General features: G+C 36.9%; 4 protein-coding genes across 10 annotated transcripts in view; 2 read left to right on the top strand and 2 right to left on the bottom strand.

Annotated features, from left to right (window-relative positions):
* Positions 1 to 3,169: 3,169 nt before the first annotated feature.
* On the bottom strand, positions 3,170 to 8,753 carry LOC129250367 (ER membrane protein complex subunit 1). Of its 2 annotated transcripts, XM_054889997.1 has the most exons (13): positions 8,445 to 8,753; positions 7,725 to 8,376; positions 7,510 to 7,656; positions 7,153 to 7,453; positions 6,959 to 6,979; positions 6,318 to 6,652; positions 6,049 to 6,243; positions 5,900 to 5,977; positions 5,635 to 5,836; positions 5,192 to 5,344; positions 4,949 to 5,119; positions 4,638 to 4,871; positions 3,170 to 3,685 (listed from the first exon to the last, which is right to left on the bottom strand). In XM_054889997.1, exons 1-13 carry the CDS (start codon positions 8,549 to 8,551, stop codon positions 3,525 to 3,527), a joined length of 2,757 nt encoding a protein of 918 aa, XP_054745972.1. In that variant the 5' UTR covers positions 8,552 to 8,753; the 3' UTR covers positions 3,170 to 3,524. The 2 variants fall into 2 exon arrangements, with proteins under 2 accessions (XP_054745972.1, XP_054745976.1); XM_054890001.1 differs by lacking the exon at positions 6,959 to 6,979.
* A 1,373-nt stretch (positions 8,754 to 10,126) lies between these two features.
* Positions 10,127 to 11,872, top strand: LOC129235640 (transcription initiation factor TFIID subunit 7). The gene is made up of 3 exons (XM_054869584.1): positions 10,127 to 10,301; positions 10,373 to 10,582; positions 10,648 to 11,872. Exons 1-3 carry the CDS (start codon positions 10,206 to 10,208, stop codon positions 11,719 to 11,721), a joined length of 1,380 nt encoding a protein of 459 aa, XP_054725559.1. The 5' UTR covers positions 10,127 to 10,205; the 3' UTR covers positions 11,722 to 11,872.
* Positions 11,873 to 13,571: 1,699 nt separating this feature from the next.
* Positions 13,572 to 25,325, top strand: part of LOC129244341 (28S ribosomal protein S9, mitochondrial) — a 54,756-nt gene continuing 43,002 nt past the window's right edge. Inside the window, exons 1-6 of one of the 2 annotated variants that reach the window (XM_054881969.1) lie at positions 13,572 to 13,690; positions 13,774 to 13,989; positions 14,048 to 14,221; positions 14,277 to 14,362; positions 14,436 to 14,680; positions 14,757 to 14,872. In XM_054881969.1, the coding sequence (XP_054737944.1) occupies positions 13,592 to 13,690; positions 13,774 to 13,989; positions 14,048 to 14,221; positions 14,277 to 14,362; positions 14,436 to 14,680; positions 14,757 to 14,872 (936 nt within the window). In that variant the 5' untranslated portion in view covers positions 13,572 to 13,591. Of the gene's footprint in view, positions 13,691 to 13,770; positions 13,990 to 14,047; positions 14,222 to 14,276; positions 14,363 to 14,435; positions 14,681 to 14,756; positions 14,873 to 25,325 lie in introns of both variants that reach the window. The other variant, XM_054881963.1, reaches the window with a different exon arrangement.
* Positions 20,694 to 25,325, bottom strand: part of LOC129244313 (transient receptor potential channel pyrexia) — a 34,922-nt gene continuing 30,290 nt past the window's right edge. For all 5 annotated transcript variants that reach the window (XM_054881934.1, XM_054881939.1, XM_054881946.1 and 2 more), the window contains one exon: positions 20,694 to 24,223. In XM_054881934.1, the coding sequence (XP_054737909.1) occupies positions 21,391 to 24,223 (2,833 nt within the window). In that variant the 3' untranslated portion in view covers positions 20,694 to 21,390. The remainder of the gene's footprint in view (positions 24,224 to 25,325) is intronic.

Here is a 25,325-nt window from a genome sequence, read left to right as displayed (position 1 = left end):
CATTTTGCCACTTCACACTGGATAATCTTTTATTGTATCATTCTTGAAATAAAGGGTTTTTCAATTGGCGCGGGTCGATTTTGGCGCCCTGTGGCAGCCATTTTGTTTTGGTGACATCTGTCAAATCTTTTGTTTATTATTCAGTTATTTATGCCAAATCCTCATGGCATCATCAAATGATAAAACTTTATTATCAAAATGAGTGTTCATTAGCGCAACCGTTGCGCGCATTGCGCCCATTTTTCGATAGACGTGGTGGCCCTTCCAATTTCTTATGGCCCATGTTGAACCATATGGACCTAGACGACATGTGGTTCCAGCAGGATGGCGCTACGTGCAACACAACAAACGCCATTTTATTCCATTTCAACATCTACCCGCCCTTATTGAAAACCCCTTTAGTTTCGAATGTTCTTTGCCGGTAACTACTTCCGCCAATCCCTTTGGAAATAGTGTGCAAGACGACTACCTAGGTGACAGAAGAGGGCATCGCGACAACTGGATGTGCTATGGAGAATCGCCCTGCACATACCGTAAGCTGTGAAGGCGCGTTTGGATGTCAATAAAAAGTCAAGGGAAAGGAAAACTAACGATTTTCTTAATTTCCGTGACGAATTTTTTACATCACCTTCGTAGAGAGTTGCACTTGAATTATTATTAATTAATTTTTCACCACCACCAGCACGGTGGTAATGGGTATGAAAGGTCCAATTTTCCGTTACTCTGCTGCATACATAGATACGACAGAATTTAACCCTTTCGCGATATTGTTGCCATATGACAACAGTAAACTTTAAAAGGCCGTCAACACTCTCTTGTAAAAAATATCAACTTTTATGTTACATATTTTCAAAAATTGAAGTTTAATGGTTAAACAGAAATAAAATAAATAATAACCGCCCATTATATATCGGTAATACAACATTTTTAAAGAAAGCCTTCTGGCATATAGCACTTCACTCTGAAATTTGTATTTTGCATTTTTCGATTTTTGAGGCATTTTGGGCAAATGTTTTCAACAATTTTTGAATAAGGTATATAGAAAAATGTTCAATCTGTCCTTTGGCATATAAATATTTTTTCGCTCGCAGCTTTAAAAGCTGTGCTAATTTTTAAAACTAAGCTTGTTGCCATATGGCAACAAATTTCTCGTAAGGTGTTAACTTGCATTAGATTGCAGAAGGAGTTTATTTGAGATTGAAACCAATACAAAACATTTGTTGCCATATGGCAACATTAAAAAAAAAACACTTAACAAAAAAAAATTTTATTTGTATTGTTATTGGTCCTAAAATAAATACTCAGACAAAAATTTGGATTTTTTGGATGGCGCAATAAAAAGGTGTAGGAAAGGGTTAAACAATGACTCGGTTGTTTTGACTTTAAAAGTTTCGGTCGATTGTCGCTTATTGACTTATAGACCTTCGAGTTCAAAAAACCACTGAAGAAAAAGTGTTGCGGGATCAAATTGCTCTGTCGCATCGCCTCTGACATAACCTCAAATTGTTCGCGAAATACTCTCACGGTTGTCGTAATCTTGTAATCTGTCATTCTTGGTCAGAACCCATGGTGGAATAACAGCTGTGTTCATTAACAAAGTCAGCCATCATCAACCATTAATCCAAATTAGAAGCCTAAGCGAATATTCTCTCCCAAAAATAAAACAAAAAAGTTAAGCGCGAAATGCCCTACTCAAACTCAATCTTTATTAAGCGCGAAATATACTACATAAGCGCCTTAAAAAATCAATTTCAAACCTTTCTTTATTTCCTCGTACACGACAAAAGCTGGACTCCTTCAAACACAAATCTTTAGTTTACTTCTGGTAAGCGTTGATTGCACATAGCGACTGTGCAGTGGAAGTCGCTGGTTTTCTTTCGCTAAATTCTTATTCCACGTGAATAATTTAAAAGACTTTTCAGTATTAAAGGCCCTTTAAATATTATTATCCTTCATATAATATTTCTTAAGTTCGCCTTTCGCCTTTTTAGTTCGGATTAATCCGTAACCTCATACCATTCTTGTCTTTTGCTCATAATTCTTAAATCATATTTCTATGGCTCGATCTGTTCATGAGTTCAATGCAATTAGTTACACAGCCTCTCTCGATTTTTCTGTTTCTAGACCAGTTTTTTGAATCTTTCGAATTCTGCTATTTAGTTTTTGAAATTCTTGCATGTAGATACAATACATAATTAGTTTGAAGTCATTTTGTTATTCGCAGTAGTTACTTACCTTTTTTTGGCTTCTGCTGCGGCATGTACCTTGACGCGGTGCAGAGCCTTAATAGAATCTCAAACCGGATCCAGGCACCGGGAGGAACCGGCGTTTTGTTGGGTGATGCCTCACTATATTGTTGTTGTAGCAACTTACTAAACCCTGTGAGTGCAGTGTAGTCATCGGTCATCTTCGTCTAACTCACCTAACGGTAGGCCCAGAAAATGTGCTCTTTCAACAGGTTGGGTCCAGAGGGAGAGGGGTGTTAGGTGAGTAGGTTTGTTAGGGCATGTGAATAGGTGGCGAGTGTCGTGGGGTGTGCCTTCACATACTGGATATATATTGGGTATGTCGGGATCGATTCTGGATAAGTAGGAGTTTCATATAAACTTTAACCAGTTTATACGTTCATCCCATTGCACGATTTTTAGCCAGGAGACTAATTCGGCTGCATTAGAACGGCGCTTCCTCAACACCGGGCCAACTTGAGGCGTAACGGTAGCCTCACCACCCTTCACTATGAGAACATGGAGACAAAAGACTGCCGGAACAATGTAATACAGCCGGAGGCCATGTTTAGTAAGGATGGCAAGGATATCGGTGGTCCAAATGATCCCAGCGTCAACCATGCCTTCTAATGTAGCAATCTCTGCAGACGGCGAACCCAGACAGGTTGTTGTTGTTGTTGCATTCCCCATGCATATACGAGGAATGCTGCTGAAGTGACAGTCCTTGACCGGATATAACTCCGGGTCGTTCCGGTTACGTAGAATCGACTGTTGTGAGAACTGGTCAGACGGGTCACTGGGTCTATATAATCAGCGCAAGTTACAGGTGTATATGAATACGTAGCTGCATAGGTATTCTTAACCGTTTGTATGTCTAGCTCTGATACACAAACTCTGGTAGTATTTTAAGAAAAAAATTGAGCTCCCAAAAGTAAAGAAGCACATTCAAAATCATAATTGTTCCGCTTTTTCTATTATAGGAAATACAATTAAATACTTTATTTATTTGTGTACTATTCACCCGCTTTATACATATTAAATTTTTCGCTTTAGAGTATAAAAACAGAATAAATATAACTAAAGTCAATGAAATAAACATACTAAGCAAGAAACAAGAATATAATAGTAGTCATCACTTCATTTTTAGATTTTATATTATTTCACTAAATTTGTTTTTGGTATATCATTAATGCTATACCTTCAATTGTCTATAGATATTAAATTTGATTGATTAAAGTCGCTAACTTATTACGATGCAGCATTGTTGCATTTAGATCCCTGCACGCTAAACAACTTAATTTATTTCCAGGCCTGCTTCAAGAGTTTGCGTGAAGCCAAATGTTTCACCACTAATGAACCGCTTGTTAGGGCCAATAACACAACAGTAATTAAAATATAGTCAAAATCTTCTTTAAGCAAATCAAATGTTTTCGATGGAGCAACGCGGGTAACGAACATATCTGAAAAGGAAATGAATGTTGACATTTTTAGATACTTCTAAATATATTCCTCATTTACTTCAATAGTATCATAGCAATAGAAAAAAAAATTGCGAAGAAAACGGCTTGCAGGTGTCCAATTTGCTATGCCTCCTAAAGTAAAAGTAAGCACATATTTTCATCTCATACTATTAATAAATTATTTTTTTACACAGCATAAATGAAGTGCTTGTGATCTATTTTTCTGATTATGACACTGTTGAACTAAATGATCGATATTGTAATTATTTAATTTAATAATAGGTCTGTTCATGTAAAAATTATCCAGTAACTTGTCAGTAATTTAATTTTCGAGAATTCACTTTTTAAGAAAAAATTTCAAAATAAGTACTGAACGTAAAACAAGTAATAATTTGCAAGTTTTACGAACACCTGATTAAATTGTTGGGTGGAGTTTGCTCCTCGTATTAAATTAAAAAAAAAAAATACAAATAAAATGACTTACTAGCCAGATGTTTGCTTTTATTTACAAGAAAAATTACCTGCCTATTTAAAATTCGACAGAACTTCCCCTCCAACCTATATTCCTATTTAATAACATATTTGACTTCAAATAAACTTTATAAGTTTTACCTAAAATGTATTTACTTGCATTCTTCATTTTAATCACCATTTTTATTTAAACATACAACTTTGACTCAATTCGCAAATTTTAATTCGTGTTTATTTTTACATTGCACTCAACTGTTTTTCTCACTTGCAAATTCTTACAAGTAAACATGTATCCAGTAAAAACTTGCAACTTCCCCTCAAAACAAAATGTCATTTTTCTCTCTCACTTTCCCCTACATTGCAATTTTTGTGCATACATGCACACCAAAACTTGATAATTTGTAACAATTGTTCATGAACAGACCAAATTGCTACCTCTTAAGTCTATTCAAATTTAACGAAATTATGTTCGTGCACTCACCTAAACCAGTGGCCAAAACCAAGCATGTGCTTTCCAATCCGCTAGGTGCAGTGAAGATATTACTTAAGCGTGCAATTGTCTGATTGTAGTTGATAATATTTTCTGTTGGCAATGGCAATTCCGGTATGTAAGGTATTGCACCCTCTTCACGGCCCTGTGTGTTCGATGTGATCGGGCGACGTGGATCGAGTAGAATCCAAGGCATTTCAACAATGGCACCACTCGCCGTACCGACTATAGAAGACAAAAGCAATTTTTTTTAGTGTTCAATAATTAGTTGAATGTCAGCTGATAGCGAACTATGTACATACTCAACACATGCTTATTTGTAATGCCACGTTCGGTAATAGTTTCACGCATCGACTCCACAATAGTGGGCACAATGTAGGATTGACGTTCAACCATAGGCATTGGTGGTGCATTCAGTGAGCTCCAGACAGTGCTGTTGGCCTGCGTTTTACCTTCATATAATTCAATTGTTGCTATACAAAAAAAAAAAATGATTGAAAAACATTAGCCTCACAGTGCATATACACATAAACACAAATATTTACTTATTTCAGTGCGTCGCACTTTGTCGTTATAGTACGAATATACGAGCCAATTTTCCGAATGGACAATGTGCAGCGGCACGCGCGCCCGGCGATGTGTCATGGAGAAAACAATCAAGCCAGAAACAGCATCGATAAGGTAGATGTTCAGCAGGTCTGTGAAAGCGGAACACGGAGACAAATAATTTAATTAGTGTATGTATATTATTCCATCAATTCACCCAGCGTAGCTGAATGAGGTTGTGCATGACAACCATTCGGTAGGCCACGGGTTCTAAACCCAAATAACGCAACACCAAATGAAAGCGAAGAATTTTCTACTAGCGATCCCCCATCGGCAAGCATAGTACTGTAAATGCCTCAATTTGTGGAACAACAACAACACTCACACCACAAATACGAGGAGGAACTCGGCTAAATTATATGTATATAGCATCAACACTTACATTTGTGCACAGGATCGGTGGCTTGTGTTACTACAGCAACCAAATTTGGATTGATATACTTGTAAAGCACCGAACGATCACCCAGCACACGTCCTTGTGAGTGCACATGCTCTAAGGGGTTTTTGGCAGCTACAGCAATTAGCTGGTGGTCTTCGTTATGGCCATCAAGGCGTACATTCCAAATCGGTAGACAACTCAAAGCCTATAAAAGAAACCAGTTAAAAACTACAATGGTAACCAAAGCAGTACAAGGTTTGGAGCTTACGCCATCAATAAATTGTACATAGAAACCATCAAGTGTTGCAGTCGCTTTGTCCGCTGTGAACAAGTACATTCCATGTGCCTAGAAAGTTAAATTTACCAAGTACTTTAGATGGCATTTTCATGTTAATCTAAAATGATGTAATATTTTACCATTTCTTGCACGTATTGCGGATACACGGCGACATTGTTTTGAGAATCGAGTAGCAATAATCCTTTTATAGAGTCCTTTTCCGATTCGGCGAGCAACGTTAATTGCTTAATTTTGTAATTTAGCTTCAGTAGGCCACCTTCGGAATGTTTACCATTAATAGGATTGAAGCGAAAGAGCATGCCATTGCCCGTTGACTGAATCAGGGAGAGAAAAAAAAACACTTCAACTAAATCAAAAACTAAAAAATATATATGACAGTTTCACTTACCTTATCCTTAGCTACAACAGTGCAGAGTGGCTGCAGTGGGAAGTGTTTGGATGTGCGCTGTACTAGCAAACGCATTGGCTCCTGATTTACAAAATTTTCCACATCTCGCAAATATTGCTGCCAATGATGTTTACCATTTATGTTATCTATGCCAAAGATTTTGCCACTACGTGTCAACACAACCATCATTTTGTGCAATCCAAAGGAGTCTCGCACTAGACCGGCTTTTTGCGAGTCACTAGGTGGTTGACCCAAACCGATGACATGCAGGAAAATGCTTTTCATCTGCATTGCTTGTGTAGCGATGCGGCGCAAAAGGGCACCGGTAATATCACCTTATGAATAAAATTCAAATTATTTTGTAATAGATACTTATTAACAAATGCACACCAATAATATTGCGTAAAGAAACAAAATCCAATGAAACGCTTAACGGCACACAAACCAGTTCAAATGGTATTTGAGCATGTAGATTAAAATTGGATAAAAAATAAAGACTAACAAATAAGCAAGCAAACGTTAAAAACAAACTGCTTCAGAATTAAAAAAAAGAAGAAATAATAAGATTACAGCCAAATGAAAAGCACGAAAATCATTAAATTGCGAATATTTAAATTTTTTTAATAGTTATGCTTACTCACTTTCAAATCCCCTTGCATCCTCTTATAATCCCAAATGACAGCAGAAAAATGTTTGATAATTAATCAAAAATTTAATTAAAACTTTAAAATGACTATTAAATACCCACACTTACAACTCTGAATCTCTATACTTAAACGCCTTAAAACCCGTTTTTCTTTTTGTATAATTGTTTTAATTATATTATTTAACTCACCAGTATTGCCTTTCATTTCATTCTCCAAGGTGCCTTCCGCATCAGCCAGCGGTAAATCAATGAATTCGCTTGCCACTATGTTCGCCAAGGACTCCTGACGCACCCAGCGTAGTTTCCCCTGTTGCACAGCCAAAATAGCTTCATCTTCTGTGGCCAGCACATACAAGCAACCTTCATCTTTCGATGTACAGGCGAAAGTTTTCAGCGTTGGAGTGCCATAGTAATCTGGATAGTCCATATTGATTGTCATCTTTGGCACTGGCTCACAGCTATCCACATAGTGTCCCCGAATTTGTAAAACCTTCAAAAAATGTTTAATCATTTTTACTTTAATGTTTGCTTATATTTGTCACATACACCGTTAACGACATCAGCTTGTGCTAAAACGCGTCGCTGTTGGAATTTTCCTAATAAGAAGCTATTGCTTCTGTAATTATTACAAACAGCAGTGGCTTCATGTATGCTGACTAGTGTGTTATCAATCACATATGCGCCGCTTATAGCCTAAACAATAATAATAAAAAAAAAATTCAATGCATTTACAAAAACAAAAGAAAGCATGTATTTCCCACCTCGACAGCGCGTAGTTTGTCTTTCGGAATTTCCGCTAGAGTTTTTCGCAGTACCTGTGGTTGGCTTGCTGTCAAATCAAGCCCAATTAACTGGTTGCCATCCAAACAGGTGTAATAAACACCACTTAGTACACATTTGTCGGCATTAATCCATGCAGCGGATATTCTACCGGTTGTCTCTGTGGCATGGCCAGTAGTTGCAAAATAAGGAGTCACTTCAATGTGACTGCGCCATGTGGGGATAACATGATACAGTAAACCGTTCTTATAAAACCAAAATGCCGACTCTGCACGATCTGACTGTAAGGGCATCAAGGACCACTCCCACTCTAAGTTTCCGTTGGCTACATTCCAGCCACGCACCAAAGCAGGCGCATGACCTTGCACGGTGAGTGCATCGAAGCCATGCTTTGAATTGGTGGGCGCTGCAGCTGTGCTCTCTGGTTCATTTATATTCACTGAGGCAGTTCCCACTTGCATTAATTTCAACTCACCGCGCGGGGAGTTCTCGAGCACTTGCCGCCACAATATTTTTCCTGTTTTTGGCTCCAATACAGCCACAACATTTTCATGCGTACTAACCAACAAACGCGGGCTAAGCGAATTCAATTCCAATTGGGCCTGTCGAAGAGCTCCAATATGTTGAACTCTCCTAAAGAAAGTATTTATTAAACATTAATTACGATAACTGAATAAATCTTACGTGTTTCACACACTTACCAATCAAATTTCTTTATTTGATCCTCATATAGGGCATTGACACAATTTGACAGGAACAACAAAACCACAATTAAGGCTACAGAGCAGATAGCGCTTCGCGAACGCATTGTGTACCGAGTATCGTGTGCACTTTGATCAATAACTTTGTCTTTTATTAATGCCTAATTGAAGCTAAGTTGATAGAGATGTTTAATTGCCAATATGTAACAAATTCGCACTCATTACCGGCCAAAGCTGGGCGAAAAAAGAAAAAGGTATAATTGACTAAATAAGAAAAATCAAGTGACAGACAGATTTTCTAGACTTCTTCTTCTTCGTCATCACATTGTAAATAGACATGGTGAAGAGATAAGGTTACGATAAATTTTATACGTGAAAAAAGAAACGAAGGAATAGGTGATTCATGTGAGGTCATCCGTACCATCCGTGAAAATTATCTGTTACTGAATATCTCCTCTTCAACCAGGGTGGATGAATTCAAATAGTGGTAAAGGGTTTTTCAATTGGCGCGGGTCGATTTTGGCGTCCTGTGGCAGCCATTTTGTTTTGGTGACATCTGTCAAATCTTTTGTTTATTATTCAGTTGTTTATGCCAAATCATCATGGCAAGTTACACGATTGAACAGCACGTTCAAATGATAAAACTTTATTATCAAAATGAGTGTTCATTAACGCAAACGTTGCGCGCATTGCGCCCATTTTTCGATAGACGTGGTGGCCCTTCCAATTTCTTATGGCCCATATTGAACCATATGGACCCAGACGACATGTGGTTCCAGCAGGATGGCGCTACGTGCCACACAGCAAACGTCATTTTATTCCATTTCAACATCTACTCGCCCTTATTGAAAAACCCTTTATGTTATAATACAAACCAAAACTCCCTGTGAAAGTAAAATCATGAGCGTAATTTCTGCACGTATACAGTAAATATACAGTATGCAAAAACGACTAAATTGAAACGAATTTTAACATAACTTCAAATATATTTATATCTACAGATGATTTTAATTTAAATGATATTGAGCTTTAGCAAGAATGGGTTAATCTGCTCAAAGGATTAATCTGCTTATTTATACAATACTTTTTTGACAAAATAGTCAGGTATAACAGAGCTCAACTGTGTTGCCACTTCTACTATGTACAGAAGGCAAATCCCCAGTTTGCTATGTTTTAACAATGACATTTCTATTTTAATATTAGCAACTAAAGCGTGTTTCTTGTGCTATCCAGTTAAGTACCAGCAGTGATATAAAATTGTGCTGTTTGGAACATGACAGCAAAAATTACTTTGTTGTTGCCTTGTTGGTTTGTGTACATTTTCGCTGAAGTTTTTATATTAAAACCCACTTATTGCAAAAAGTAAAATAATAAAATACAAGATTGCGCCTACCGAAATGTCATGACGTCACTACAGAAAATAAACAATAAAAAAGAGAGGAATATTGAGCAAAAATGTGTAGAAACCCAAGAAATATAGAAAGCATCGCGCAAATATACAACTGCATCTACATACATTCGCACACGAAGCTTTGTGTATTTTCGATACTGACGTGACCAATTGTGAAATTCGTCAAAAGTAAAAGCGGTTTTCGGAAGGCACTGCCTCCTGTGTTCTCTGCATTGTTATATTTCACGACAGCAGCAGCCCTGTTGGCTACTACTAGTGTGACTGTGTGGTGACAAGAAGAAGCGTAAATAAAATAAAATACATTATTTATGTACATTTTAATTTTTTACAATAAAAATTAAGAGGAAAGTATGATTGAAAAAAAAGCGGAGAAGGTAAAACATGAAACAAAACCTCGCGATGATGGCGTCGATTTGGAAAATCAATTTATACTTCGATTACCAGAGGTGAGACTTATTTAAGGCATTCCGTAGAATGTGTTTATTCTAAAAAGTTGTCTTCTTGTTGTACATTACAGGAGCCCGCAAAAGCATTACACGAAGCACTGCAAACGGGTAATCTTAAGGATCGGATGACAATTAAATTGGACAATGAGCTTCGCTATGGCGAGTTACGTTTTGATCATTGGCTATTACATGCGAAAGTGGTGGATTTGCCAACAATCATTGAATGCCTCAAGACCATAGATAACAAGAACTTCTACAAATCTGCTGATATTTGTCAACTGGTACTAAAGTACAATTATAACTTTTCTTTTTTATTAAGATTTTATGTTCTCCCCATTTCACACAGGTGATATGTAAAGAAGAGCCTGATGCTTTAGATACAGAAAAAGAATCGCCCAACAAGGGCAAAAAGAAGGATCCCAATAAGGTGGACAAGAAATATTTGTGGCCTCATGGTATTACGCCACCATGCAAAAATGTAAGAAAACGTCGTTTCCGTAAAACGTTAAAAAAGAAGAATGTTGAGGCACCTGAAATTGAGAAGGAAGTAAAACGACTTTTACGCATAGATAATGATGCCGTAAAAGTGGAGTTCGAAATTATTAATGAAGATTTAGACAAACGATCTTTAGAGCAACAATCCAAGGAATATAACGAAGGCGAGGAAGAATACAACGACGAAACTATGATTGAAGGTGATAAGAACAACGACTCTTCTTCACAAAAAGACATAAACGTGGAATCGGATGGTGATTATGAAGATGGACCTTCTGGTTCAGCACCTATTGGTGGTGTAGGTGAACATGATATCTTTGGTGAAGAGGTATCTTCATCCGATGATGACGAAGATATGCGACGCGACACATCTCGTATGCGAGAGCTCGAGGAAATATCAAGACTATCGGCGGATGACTCGCGTATGTCTGACTTTTCGATTGGAGGCAATGGAGGTGGCGATGTTGCTGGCACCTCAACCAGTATAATTGGTGGAGCTAGTGCCGATAATGCGAACAGTATGAATAACTTGAAAGAAAACGCAAATGTATTCGACAAGTCCATGTTTGGTAGTCCAACGGCCGATGCAGAGGACATAGTATCGAAATTCAGTGGTTCCAATTCGAATTTAGCAACAACAAGCGGTTATTATGAAGAACAAAAGCGTAACGACTACGATGACGACTACTCAAGTGAAACTAATACAACAACACCACAGATGAGCGCGGAACAAATTCAGAGTAGAATATCGGAATTGCGTAGGCAATACGAAGATTTAAAAACTCAACACACACAGAAAGCTCAAGAAATTTCATCCATACAAAATCCTACATTGAAACAACGCCTGCAAGAGACCTTGGACAATTTGCAAAATCAAATGGACGAAAAGGACGCGGAAATTAAGGACTATGAAAGCATGTTGTAGGGGAGAGTAAAAAGAAGCAATGATGATTATTTAAAATATGAAATTAATTTTAGAAGAATATGTAGGCTTATTTGATTTGATTGAAAATATGTACATATGTATATGTGCATATACATGTTTAACAAATCAAAGGTTTTTATTTCTTTAGGAGCGGGCGTAGTAAATCTTTGGGAAATATTTATTGACGTGATAACGTCTTATAATTCGATTTAGCCGGCTGCACGCACGAAAAAATGTGTCGTTACCTTGCTCATTAGTGTTACCTTGCTCATTTGTCGTTACCTTGCTCATTGCCGTTACCTTGAATGAACTGCAAGCGAAAGCGCGGCACGAACGACAAAGCAAACGAAAGGCAACGTTCGACATCTTGCTCTCTCCTACTTAAGTGAGCGTATATATGTATGTATATGCGCATATGTACATATATAAATTCACGTATTTGTATTTGCATATGCCTTCTAATTGATTATTATTAATTTGATTTACTTGAAGAATTTAAAATAAAACCAAGTTTGTTAATAATACCTGTTGTTTTAATGTTATTATTATTTTTTGACGTGATAACGTCTAATAATTCTATGTAGCCGGCTGTACGCATCAAAAAATGCGTCGTTATCCTGCTCATGCATCGTTACCTTGCTTGAACAGCATGTTATGTTATGTTATGTTATGTTATGTAATGTTATGTTATGTTAAAGTATATTATGTTATGTTAATGTTACCTCATTCTCTATATCCATACAAAATATGTATCAAACAAATAAAATTAAAATTTTCTTTTGAAAAATGCAACCATTCAATCAGTATTTTCTTATGACGTTATCACGTTAAACTATCGTCAGTAAACCGACTTTACAGACAACCTCTTTTTTTAGTGAATTTTGTATTCTTGAAGTCTCTGTTATGTTATTGACCACTGATGTGTTTGTCTAAATTGGTCAAAACATTACTCAATCCTACAAAGTTTAGCATTTTTCCCTTTTCAATATTTGCAATTTTTTGTTATTCCTGGGAATGTTTAATTCAAATACAGATTTTTCGCAAGTACTTCGAGATTTAATTATTTTTATTGATGACATGCATATTTTAGAATTTCTAACAAAAACCAAATTAATTAATTTAAAACTAAATTTTTACCTAAACAGTTATTTTCCTTTAATCTTTAAGAAGATTGAGATCTCTTTCCATATCATTTAATTCACATTGAAAAAATGGTACAGGCGTTGAAGTACTTTCTACAGCTTCTAGAGGTCGTGCTCATGCCCGTAACTGTTACGGTTATTGATTATTACGGCATTGATGTGTTGTAAAATCACAAAACGAACCCTAGGCTACGATAATTCCTTTTCACTTTTAGTTTTAAAGAGTTTTATGTTTTAGAGCAATATAACAATCGTCTATATGAATTGCGTTTATACCTAAACCATTGAAGTTTTCACAATAAAATAATATTTTTCTCTCCGTAACCAATTACGTAGTGAACGAGTTTCTTTCATGACTTTGTTTCTTGTTTTAATTTAAAGTACTCTTCGTACAATTATGCGATATGTTTATTGCCAGTTCTTCAATACCAGTTTAACTGCGCTTTCCAGTTACACTAAGCGTAAAAGTCCAATTAAACTAAGCTTAAACTACCCCATATGTAACAGTTGTTATCTAGAGAAGTAATAAATTTTCAATAAACCTATTGCCTTATTCATTACCACACAAAAATATATAATTCTTGCATCTTGCGAAAGTTTGTAAGACATAGAGAATCCTCCTAATGTAAATAACAGCTCTGGTTTTCTTCGCATGTTTTTCTCTATTTGGAATCAGCTGTTTACAAACTAGCCTGTCAATTTATTATTCATATTGCAATAAGTTCGATATGGCTGCGAGCTTACGTTTTGGTGTTAATTTATTAAAAATTAACAGAAATTCTCTGCAAAGTGTTTGTCGAATTGCCGACAGCTATGGAACTCAAATGGTAAATACCGCAAAAAGTGGATAACACATCTTTTTGTGCATTGTGCGCTAGTTGTAACCTAACCTCCATCTGATTTGTAGCAGCCAAGTAGTGGCTATTGCACCCAGGTGACAATTAAAGCCGCACCATTGGCTGTAAAAAAACAAAAAGTAAGTAAAGCTATGAAGGCCTATTTGGAACGGGCGCGGGAGCACGATGAATTTATGAAAACCCAAAAACTAGAGTACCAAATTGGGAAACGGCATTTAGCGAATATGATGGGAGAAGATCCAGAAACGTTTACGCAAGAGGATATCGATGTAACTAAAAATATTTTCTTTGCCTAGTCATAAAAAATTTAAATTATCTTCATTTCAGAATGCCATCGAATACTTATTTCCCTCGGGTTTGTTTGACAAACGCGCGCGCCCGCTAATGAAAAGTCCCGAAGAGGTGTTTCCAATGCGTAAAGCTGCGGAATTTGATGAGACTGGTCGGCCATTCCACAGTATGTTCTATACAGGACGACCAAATTTCTTTAAGTTATTATACGTAAGTACCAATTGTGCTTAATTACTAGTTATTATGAATTGTTATTTTTATTTAGGAAATTGTCGAAGAGGTGAACAAATTAAATGACCTCGAAGAGCGCATGTTGCGTCGCGGCACACGCGCTGATCCAAATCAGAAAGTGTAAGTTTTAAATTTCGCTAATATAATATTTTGTATAATTTATTAAAGAAAATTAAAATCTGTTTCCATTAAGTGACTTCACCGGCTTCGAGTGGTTGCCCAAGGATCAACTTGAAAAAATATTAGTCGAACAGATTAATGACTTAGAGTATATAAATTTCACAAATGCCATGGATCGCTTAGTATCGCTGCCGTTTTCATATAAAAGCCGTGATTTTATAAACAAATTCGCTAAGCCACTGATGGATCAAACAAATCAATTAGAAATACCTAAACCAAAATTCGATACAGATGGTCGTCAATTTGTTACCACATATGGTATGTGTTTTTTATGTAGTTGAGCTGACCTCTGGATTTGAATAGCTAATTATTTTTACTTCTTCTTTTCACATAGAGTGTTTACGTAAGACTGCTCGTGGCGATGTCACTGTACGCCTGCCTGGTTCAGGAAAAATTACAATTAATGGCCAAGATATAACATATTTCGAAGAATTACAGAGTCGAGAGCAGGTGAGTTTTCAAGCAAAAACTTTTTTTTTTTAATTTTCTTGAAAAGCTTAAAACAGTGCCTCAATGCCAGAGAATTTTTTGAAATGAAAACGATGCTGTCCGGATATGTGGAAATATCTAAGTTGTGATACTAAAAGTTTTGGATTTTTAAAATTAACTAATTCTAACAGGTTAGGTTATAATGGTTCCCCAGAAAACGAACATGACCGGTACTGATGATTGAATTTTATCACTGGACCCATTTACGAATTTCTTCACGAAGATTCTCCATATTTTGATATTTTCTCGGCAGGCAATGACAAATCTCCGATTCCGATAGTTCTGCCATTTCTGCCATGGAAGGCTCCTCTTAAAAAAATATCTGCCGTTCGGAGTCGGCTTAAAACTGTAGGTCCCTCCATTTGTGGATAAACATCCAGACGCACGCCACAAATAGCAGGTTGACTTCTTAAGCTTATATTCTATCTTTGACCCAGTTTTTGAAGATCACAGAGATAAATTCTCATGTTTATTAATCTCAATGGGACTGGGATCTGATCCTGGATTTGGTTATGAAGAACATCAGTGCCAAAATGGCAACACGAGTTTTTCTGGTAAAATGGCGAGGAGTTCGCCTTTGGCGATAGTAAACCCTTCTGCCAGGAAAACACTCGGAAAATCAGGCAGAAAAAAGGGACATTTTTTTTGGAGGCAGTAAGAGAAAATGCTAACTCTAAGCATTCGATCCATCATTTGGTCGTATTAGTAAATATATCGTAGTTCTAGACAGACATGCCCAAATCCCTGTTCCGATTAGATCTCAACGTAAAAGGAACCCCAAAATGGTCTGCGTAATTCTGTTTCTGGAGAAAGAAAAACAAGAATTTTACTATTCAACATTTTTGCCTCAAACTTTGACTTGTGTCTTGATGAATACTGTGTGACATACTCTCTTCATCTGTACTACTGGAATGTAAGAATTTTTAACCGACCAAAATACTCTTATTTCAACAGAATTTCCCGCAAGTTGTTTGGCAAATGTTGTTTTTATTGTCACAATTCACGCTAATACATTTATTTTCGTAAAGATACGCAGTACTGATTCCGGGGTATGATATTATAGATGAAATTTGATTTGGAAGATCAGATTTAGAAGTTGTTTTAGAATTTTGCAAAAATCCCAAACAAATTTGCTTTGTAGCATAGAGTTTTTCATTGACTGAAACACTATTTCGTACCATTTTTGAAGTTGTTGTTGTTGTTGCATCCCCATGCAATTACGCGGAACAACAGCTTCACAACTAGGCTTTCATGCTTCCAGTCAAGGAGCATCGTAAAATGCAAACAATTTCCGCTACCGTAGGAATAAACCCTGCAGACATTTGCTAAAGTCTGAGCCATCTCCTAGGAGAGTCAGGAGTCTTCGACTAAACCGACGAGTCCCAGAACGAAACACAACTGTAACTACTGAACCGGACAGTATATAGATAGAAATTAAGTAATATTCATCGGGAGACTCTTACCACCTTCCTAAACTCCCGTCCCCCGAATGGCGTTATCGGAGTCCAACCACCATCCATTGCAGACGAAAAGCTTCAGCTGCCTTTTGAGACCCGCGTAACTATGGCACAATTACGGTATGGATATTATGGAAAGTTAAATGGGCACTTATCCTGAATCGACCCCGACATACTGACCGCCTATTCACATGCCCTCTTAAACCCACTCTCCTAACACCCCTCTCCCTCTGGACCCAACCTGTCGAAACAGCACATTTTCTGAGCTTATCGTTAGATGAGTTAGACTATGACGAACAGTAACTGCACCGCACTGGCAGGGCTTAGTTAACTGTTACAACAACATGCAATTACGGGCAGGCAATGCTTTTGGAGTGACGGTATGTGGCCGATTATAAATTCGGGTCTTTTCGGTAACTTCCGTGGAAACCGCTATTGGAAGTTGCCTTTAGACATCAACCGAAAAAATCGGTATATTATATTTATTAGTTTTACTTTTTTATGGTACTGCTACTGCTCTTTGTTAGTTGCCCTTTTAAAAATTTTATCACTTACCTGCGTTGTTAAAGTAAACAAATTTTGCAACCAATAAAATTTGTATATAAACTTTATTAAGAATACCTAAATATACAAATAATATAATTATGTATGCATGCGTCTATATTAAAATTTTCAGTTTATTATTGGCAATTGCAATTCTACTAGTTAACTATTTCATTTTTATTGACAAATATACTTATACGAATAATATAGCAATCCATATTGCAAACACATTTTGTGAAAATATGCACGTACACAGTTCTGATATGTTCGATTTTGGCTAATACACGTTTTATTCTTCTTCTGTTGCCTATCCTTCCTTGCCGACCGCCATAGTAATTCAATATTTGGTTAAAGAGAGAAACTAGTGAAAAAATAAAAATATTTATTGTTTTTCAGAGCTAGCAATTCAAATATTTAAATTAATTACTATTTATGGGTCGCTGTCAGCTTTTTGTTTGATTTTTTTAAACAACTAATTAACATATAATTATCTGCGAGTTGATACAATTTTATTAGATCAAATCACTTAGATATGAATAAAGCAAAATTTTTGCGCATGTTAATTATTTTGCGGAAATGCGTAACGAAAATCGCTACAGTCCTTACCAACTAAATAAAAGTGATTTTACGGGTTTACTCAATCTAATTTGCCTAAATTAAAATATACTCGTCTCGTTCATTCACCATATCAGCAGCATCTGCGCTCAGCTTTGTTGTTTTTCGCATTCCGCTTCGTGGTGTTGGTTGTTCGGCTAAACAGATTTGCATATATGTACATAATTCCATTTTCTTTGATGTGATGGGAGTTGCGGTTCTTTAAATTAATCTAAATACTACTGGACTCTTAATACGTTTAGGTATTCTACTAAATTTAAATATTGAAATTAAAAATTAAAATATAGAAAAAAATGCTAAAGGCAAAATATTTAATACAAATATGATATATCACCACTTAATTGGTTTCAATAGTTTTGTTGGGACTTCGTACTACTTTGTCTTATCTGTCTTGATTTCACTTTTGTATAAAATATTCTATATGTTTAAATGTATATACTTTTATATTAAATTATTATATATTTTATTAATAGTCGTATGTTTTTAAACCGAATTATTCATACCTACTGTCTGGTTTTAATACATATTATGCAGTTTAAAATTCGTGTCGTACTCATTATTTGAAACTGAAATGGTTGAGTGTTTTTTGTTAGCTAAATGCATCTAAAATTTTAATGTTATAAAATAAAAAGTTAGGTAAAGTTCTCTCTTAAAATCAGCTTCAAAATAAAATTTTGCAAAAACTTAACTGCTACTACTTCCACCGAGAGCTTAACTAAAGTTGTGAGCTCTGTTAAGTTGCAGAGGTATATAACATAGATCGCAAAAGAGTTAACATAGGCAACTGATTTTTGTCATGACTACCAGAGCTGTTGGCTGTATTGCTATGTAAAGAAGATTCCTTGTGTAAGTTTCTTACAGTGAACTTTGTTGCGCTCCTTCCCCTTAGTTAACTGCATTTCATAACAAAAAATTAAAAAAACAAAAAACAAGGTGTTGCAATTTGCAAAGTAGAAAAGACTTTTAGAAACGAGTTTTTTTAATAATAATTTCGTAGGTTTTTGGCATAAATATAGTTTTTCAATATTATTTTAAAATCACAATAAAATTTTTAACTAATTTTAATACGTATTTTTGTTTAACTAAAAACTACTAACATTAAAGTTTGCATATTTTCAACAGTATTTCATATAGCCAGGTGATTTCAAATTACACTTAAACTGAAATTAAGCTAAATTTTTTTCAAGGTATTAGAATTATGTAATGTGAAATGAGAATGTGAAATCTGCCTCCTGAAAATTCTGAATTTCAACTGTTGTTGTTGTTTTAGCTTAAAATACTCCCTAAAAACTTTTGGAAACCCCGTTTGATGTATCAGCCTTTTATTCAAATACAAATCCAGAAAATTTCGGTTAAAAAAATTTTTTGGTTAACTTTTTGTTTTTAAGCTTGCCAGAAAATAGTTGTAGTTTGACCTACTATTTCTTTTGCTTTCTTTCTTTCATTTTTAACTCATTATTTTATTTCATTTCTTATCATTTTTTAACTCATATTTGACTTTTGGGTGCATCCCAGCGATTAATTTTAATTTTAGTAATAAAAACTATTAAATAAAAATTAAATTAAATTTAAATCAAAGCTAAAAAATTAAAATCGAAATTAAAAAAAAAAATAAAAGGAAATTCAAAAAATTGTTCAACGAAAATCCTGCAACAGTGAATTTTATGAAGTTTAGTAAAACACGCTCAAAACCAAAACATGATTTTTATTTATTAGTTTTTCGAGATTTTTCAGTTTGGCAATTTTAGAATATTTTTTTCAATAAAAAAAAATGATTTAAATTACCAAATTATAATACAAAATTGACCTCTAACTCTTAGTTTATTTCGAATTTTAAACTTTGTCATAGACTTCATGTCGCCATCACATATAAGGTTGTCAAAAAAGTCTTGCGGCATTTCCGCAAGCTTGTCTTTGCAAGCGCGTAGTTCTAGTTGTATTCGTCGCATCGGTTCACGCTAGAGCTTTTTGGAAAGCTCTTTTCACGTGCTAACACGTGTTTGATTAATTGTTGTTTGCTTTTAGTCGTTCGTGAGTTATAGCGTCGCAAACATGGAGCAAAATAAAGAGAAAATACGGCATATTTTACAGTACTACTACGATAAAGGCAAAAATGCATCTCATGCTGCCAATAAAATTTGTGCAGTTTATGGACTCGATACAGTTTCCATTTCCACCGCACAACGATGGTTTCAACGTTTTCGTTCTGGTGCAGAGGTGATCGAAGATGCGCCACGGTCCGGAAGGCCTGTCGTCGAAAATTGCGATAAAATCGCTGAATTGATCGAAAGAGACCGGCATAGTAGCAGCCGTAGGATCGGCCAAGAGCTGGGCATGAGTCATCAAACCGTTATAAACCATTTGAAAAAGCTTGGATTCAAAAAGAAGCTCGATGTATGGGTACCACACGACTTGACGCAAAAAAACATTTTTGCCCGTATGGATGCATGCGAATCGCTTCTGAATCGCAACAAAATCGACCCGTTTTTGAAGCGGATGGCGACTGGCGATGGAAAGTGGGTCACTTACGACAACGTGAAGCGCAGACGGTCGTGGTCGAAAAGCGGTGAAGCTGCCCAGACGGTGGCCAAACCTGGATTGACGGCCAGGAAGGTTCTTCTGTGTGTTTGGTGGGATTGGCAGGGAATCATCCACTATGAGCTGCTCCCCTATGGCCAAACGCTCAATTCGGACCTGTACTGCCAACAACTGGACCGCTTGAATGCAGCACTCATGCAGAAGAGGCCATCTTTGATCAACAGAGGCCGAATTGTCTTCCATCAGGACAACGCCAGGCCACACACATCTTTGGTGACGCGCCAGAAGCTCCGGGAGCTCGGATGGGAGGTTCTTTTGCATCCACCGTATAGTCCGGATCTCGCACCAAGTGATTACCACCTATTTCTGTTCATGGCGAACGAGCTTGGTAGTCGGACGTTGTCCACAAGAGAGTCCTGTGAAAATTGGCTCTCCGAGTATTTTGACAATAGGGAAGCGAGCTTCTATAAGAGGGGCATTATGAAGTTGGCATCTCGTTGGGAACTCGTCATCGAACAAAACGGCGCATATTTGACTTAAATCGCATTATTATAACCAATTTTATGAACAATTGAAAATTCAATAAATATACCGCAAGACTTTTTTGACAACCTTATATTTAATATTAAAAATGGACTTGGAAAAGAAAAAAGAAAATTGCGAGCTTATAAAAGGGATAATCAGCTTTTAATGTATTTTTAATAAGATTTTAATTTATTTTTAAATTTATATATATATAAGGAAAATAGTTAAGCTAAAGACAATTTTCACTTGACATCAAATAATTCAAGCTTTGAATCCACTAGAGAACTTTGCCGTTTAGATCGTAGTTTAGAATTTTTTTTACCACTTTTCATTAAATACTGAATTGGTATATGTTTTTAGTGAGAATACAATTTCATCAGTAATAGAAGGTAAATTTCTTAAGAGGCATTGTTGTATTGAAGCTGTACAAAAATTTTGTAAGAAAATAAATAAATCAAAATAAAATATATTTGTCTCATAAATTTTATATATAAATAATATTTACTATATGTACTACCAATTTTGCGGCTCACTTTGTATGCAACAGTGAACTAACTTAACTTTAAAAGCGAAATAAATTCAATACGAGTTTCTCCCCAAACCTTCCTTTTTAAAATTTTCGAATTTTTGCTTAAAATAAGGCGATTATTTGCTATTTATAGTATACTGATCCTTTTTTAAAGCCCACAACATCTCACCTAACACTAGCATACTTTTACATACATATACAATATTCATCTAAATAATACTCCATATTTTGTTTTATTTTTGTTTGTGTTATGACAGTTTTTCCATCGTTACTCATTTTCTTAAATTATTCTTTTGTTGATTTGAAATCACTATCAATAGCTTATCGATCACTTTGCTCGCCTGCTGCTGTTGTGTAATCAACACCTGCTTCAGCTCTTGAATTTCCTGCGTGAGGAACTCAATGCGCTCCGCATTGTCGTCGATCTTTGACGTTAGCGTATTAAAATGTGCTGTTTCCAAATCGTCTGTCGCATAGCTTTGCGTCTGATTGTCATTGTATTTGTTTTTGTATTGCAAATAGGTAGCTGCAGTGCCCTTTGCCGATATGGTATGACCAAAATGTTTACGCATTTTTCCAACTTCGTAGGCCTTCATGAGTATCTCGCGTGGTAAACGTTTCTCGCTGGGATTTAGTGGTTTTACACACAATACAACTCGATAGGCTTGTGGCGAGACTAGTGCCGTGTAGTGTAAGAGATTACGTAGCCAAGGTGGTAGATAACCGTTAAAGAGCGCCGACTCTATATAAGATATGAGTTTGGTTTGACGCACCAATTTCGATAGCCCTGCAGTCTTCTTCAAGCCCTGTATGTCGTGTACGGCAATACCGACTAGCAGGTTCATCAGTATGATGGTGACGAAGAGCAGAAAAAGCACAAAAGTGATTTGCGCGCTCACCTCCAACAAGAAGGGTGGATCTTTGCCGTCTGGATCGTTGATTAGTAGCGAAAGATCTTGCTCGCCGATCATCATTACCAGCACAGTGATGAAACCCATGAAGGGATTTGCGAAAGACGAAGATGAGGGAAAGATCACACAAAAGCTGATGGTGAAACCGATCAACATGCACGAGTAGGCCATGAAAAGTTTCGCGAATTCACCTTGCACACGTGTATACATTGCCACATAGACATCGAAGACTGGCAACTGGCCGATCATCAACATCAAATTTGTCCAACCCAGCAGCACCGCAAATGCGCCTATGTGATTTTGAAAAGTGTATGTCTGTTTCGTGTATATGTAGGAGATTATAAAGACACTCGTGATCACGAACCACTCCATAATGTTTTCCACCTGCGTCACATAATGCTTGAATGTTGAATAGCCGGTAATGCCATAGAGCTTGCGAAATATCTCGACGATTGTAATGGCGACCAACACCCACCACTGCATCTCCATTACGAATGGATTATTGCGTAGCATGTCGCCGAGTATGGATTGCTTTTGGCACAGCTCCTGCGCCTGTATGGTCGTATTGTCGTCCTTGCTGCCGTTGTAGCAGTTGTGCGCGAGTGCCGTCAGTACGTAGAGTGTGAGAAAGAGCACGAAGGTGAAACAGAAAATAAGGCGTCCTATATAGTATTTGCGTATCTTGCCCCACTTGATGTAGAGAAAGGAAGAGCACAATGGATGCTCGAGTATTTCTTTTTGTCCTTCGTCCACGAATGTATTCAGATAGCTAATCTCACGTGGATGACAGTGTTGCAGCAGTTGACGAAAGTCCAATTCCAATTCCACCTCACGATTGACCGCGTCCTGTGAGTGATGTAATGTGATGGCGGCATCCAGTTTTTGCCTAATCATCGCTACTGAAGCGGGTGTCTTACGCGTGATCACATTCAATGCTGAAGTGCCCTTTTTCGATTTCGTAGTCACATCTGCGCCGTGAAAGATCAGCATTTCGACGCATTGCGCCAAACCGTCAAGCGCGGCCAAATGCAGTGCTGTGAAGCCGTAAATGTCCTTATGATTGACATTGGCGCCCCACTGTATCAGCGTCTCGAGTATGTCAAAAGCATTTTCTGACTTGCCGATCGCCGCATGCAATGGCGTGCGATGATCAAAGTCTTCGGCATTCGGATCAGCATTGCCGTTGCGCAGCAGCGACTCCACACATTCTAAACTGGAGGTGCGCGCCGCCAAATGCAAAGCTGTAAAGCCACGATGATTCTTCAGTTTCGCGTCGGCACCCTTTGCCAGCAGCAAATCGACGCACTCCACATTGCCTTCATCCGCGGCCAAATGCAACGCTGTCGATTCCTTCTCCCGTATGCAAATGCGCACATTCGGATCGGCGCCAGGCGCGTTCAGCAGTGCTTCCAAGCACTGCGCATTACCCAGATCTGCGGCAAGGTGTATTGCATTGGTGCCATTTGGTTTTAGCGAATTCACATCTGCACCTTCAACTATGAATAGCTGCACGCACTCGAGCGCATTTGCACGCACTGCACAGTGCAGTAGACTCTCCTCGCAGTTGGGTTTGGTGGTGTCGATTGTAATGAGTGCGTTATTGTTGATTAGAAATTTGGCCGCTTCGGCCGAATTGCCAAATGCCGCACAGTGCAATGGCGTATAGCATTTCGGTTGCAAGTTCACATTCATACACTTACCGACTAGAAAGCTCAACGTCGATAGGCAACCGCTAAAGGCGCCCAAATGTAACGCTGAAATGCCATTCTGATCACAGAAATTCAATTCGGCGCCAATATCTAGAAAACTTTGTAATAAGTCCCAACGTTTTAAGAATGCCGCCCACAAGTAACTGAGATTCTTTTCGATTTTCGATGCTGATTCGAAATGTGTTTTCATATTATCCGCAATCACATTGCCTTGTTCGATATCCTCTAGAAAACGCACACGTCCGGCGGCGCTCTTCATTTGATCGATCAGACTGATGCGTAAGGTGTCGTTGCATATTTGTACACTCAGCTCGCTTGTGGGCTCCTCGAAGCTATCATACATGCTGGGTGCACTTTCAGCGGGCGGCGAGGGTCCACATTCCATGTACTCGAATTCACCGGGTGTCGGATATTGTGCCTCAATCATGGCGTCCGCATTATTGTTGCGCCATCGTACCATTAAATTTGGTGGTATCGATTTGAATCTGTGGGGGTAGCAAAAAAACATAATAATTGAAAAATATAAGAAAATTATGGGGAGGTAAAACAGGCATATGGTTAAGCATTTGAAAAGTAAAAACATAAAAAGAGTGCAAAAGTGTTATGAAACAAATACATGAAAATATTCAAATGGTTGCAAATGTGGCAGATAATGATAATTTTGTAACAGTAGTGTGCCAAATGGCCGACACTTCGGCCTAAAAGATATTTTATGCTCTAAAACAAAAATGTGGCAGATGAGGCAACATTGAATAAAGCAATAAATATGGTGGTAGTAACCTTGTACTAAATTTGCAAAAAAACAAAAATTAATTGTTTCAAGTTCCATTTCCATTGCCGCGAAAACTAAATGATTGGCTGTATTCACAGTGAACTGGTTGGTTTGTTTGGCAAAAACTTTTAATTATGAATGCCTTTTTTCATGCCGCCTGCTTTAGCCTGACAAGTGGCATTTTATAACAGCTGATTGTTTATTGCTACTCAAACTTTCAAAAGTACCACTTGGCACTTGTACGCTTCGGTTAATGCTTTATGCTTTTTCGGGATTTTTTAGATATTGTAGAGAGATTTTCAGTATTCAAAGGATTAAAAAATTTTAGTGATCTTTGTGTCTACATAAAAATGTGAGCTGTGCAAATATTTTATAAAATAGTACACATCTATTATAAATACGCTTTAATGTTTTTTTTTTATATTTAATTTCTGCTGCAGAAACATTGCGAATCTTGCAGCAGACCTTCAGTGACCAGGTTATGAAAAAAAAAAAATTGTTTTTATTTAGTATTTTTGATTATTTCTTTGCCATAATAGTTTCATTTATTTTATAAAGCTATTAAAATCAAGTCTCGGATTTTCAAAAAACAAAAAAAAATAAATAAATAAAGGGTTTTCCAATAACAGGTGCTATTTTGAATAGCTGTCATTTTTTGATATTTGACAAGTAGAAACTACGCCATTAATAAAAATGGAACGATACACGCTTAAACAACACATTGAAATTATTAAAATTCACTATAAAAATGGTGAAAATTTGGCAGAGACGGTTCGTAAAACTCGAACATTTTTGGGTCATCGTGAAGCACCTTG

Source organism: Anastrepha obliqua, chromosome 1 (genome assembly GCF_027943255.1).
Source record: "Anastrepha obliqua isolate idAnaObli1 chromosome 1, idAnaObli1_1.0, whole genome shotgun sequence".
Classification (NCBI taxonomy): Eukaryota; Metazoa; Arthropoda; class Insecta; order Diptera; family Tephritidae; genus Anastrepha; species Anastrepha obliqua.
Note: the sequence above shows the minus strand (reverse complement) of the source record. Positions and strands in the feature narration are given on the sequence as shown.

Bases quoted from the DNA above. Each gene is read 5' to 3' on its own strand.
- LOC129250367 (XM_054889997.1), bottom strand. From the start codon at position 8,551: ATGCGTTCGCGAAGCGCTATCTGCTCTGTAGCCTTAATTGTGGTTTTG. The intron at 6,980-7,152 runs GTGAGTTAAATA...TGGGATTATAAG, and splicing joins TGAAATGAAAGGCAATACTG to AGGATGCAAGGGGATTTGAA. The intron at 5,345-5,634 runs GTAAGTGTTGAT...CCGCTTTCACAG, and splicing joins CACCGATCCTGTGCACAAAT to ACCTGCTGAACATCTACCTT.
- LOC129235640 (XM_054869584.1), top strand. From the start codon at position 10,206: ATGATTGAAAAAAAAGCGGAGAAGGTAAAACATGAAACAAAACCTCGC. The intron at 10,302-10,372 runs GTGAGACTTATT...TGTACATTACAG, and splicing joins TTATACTTCGATTACCAGAG to GAGCCCGCAAAAGCATTACA. The intron at 10,583-10,647 runs GTACTAAAGTAC...CATTTCACACAG, and splicing joins CTGCTGATATTTGTCAACTG to GTGATATGTAAAGAAGAGCC.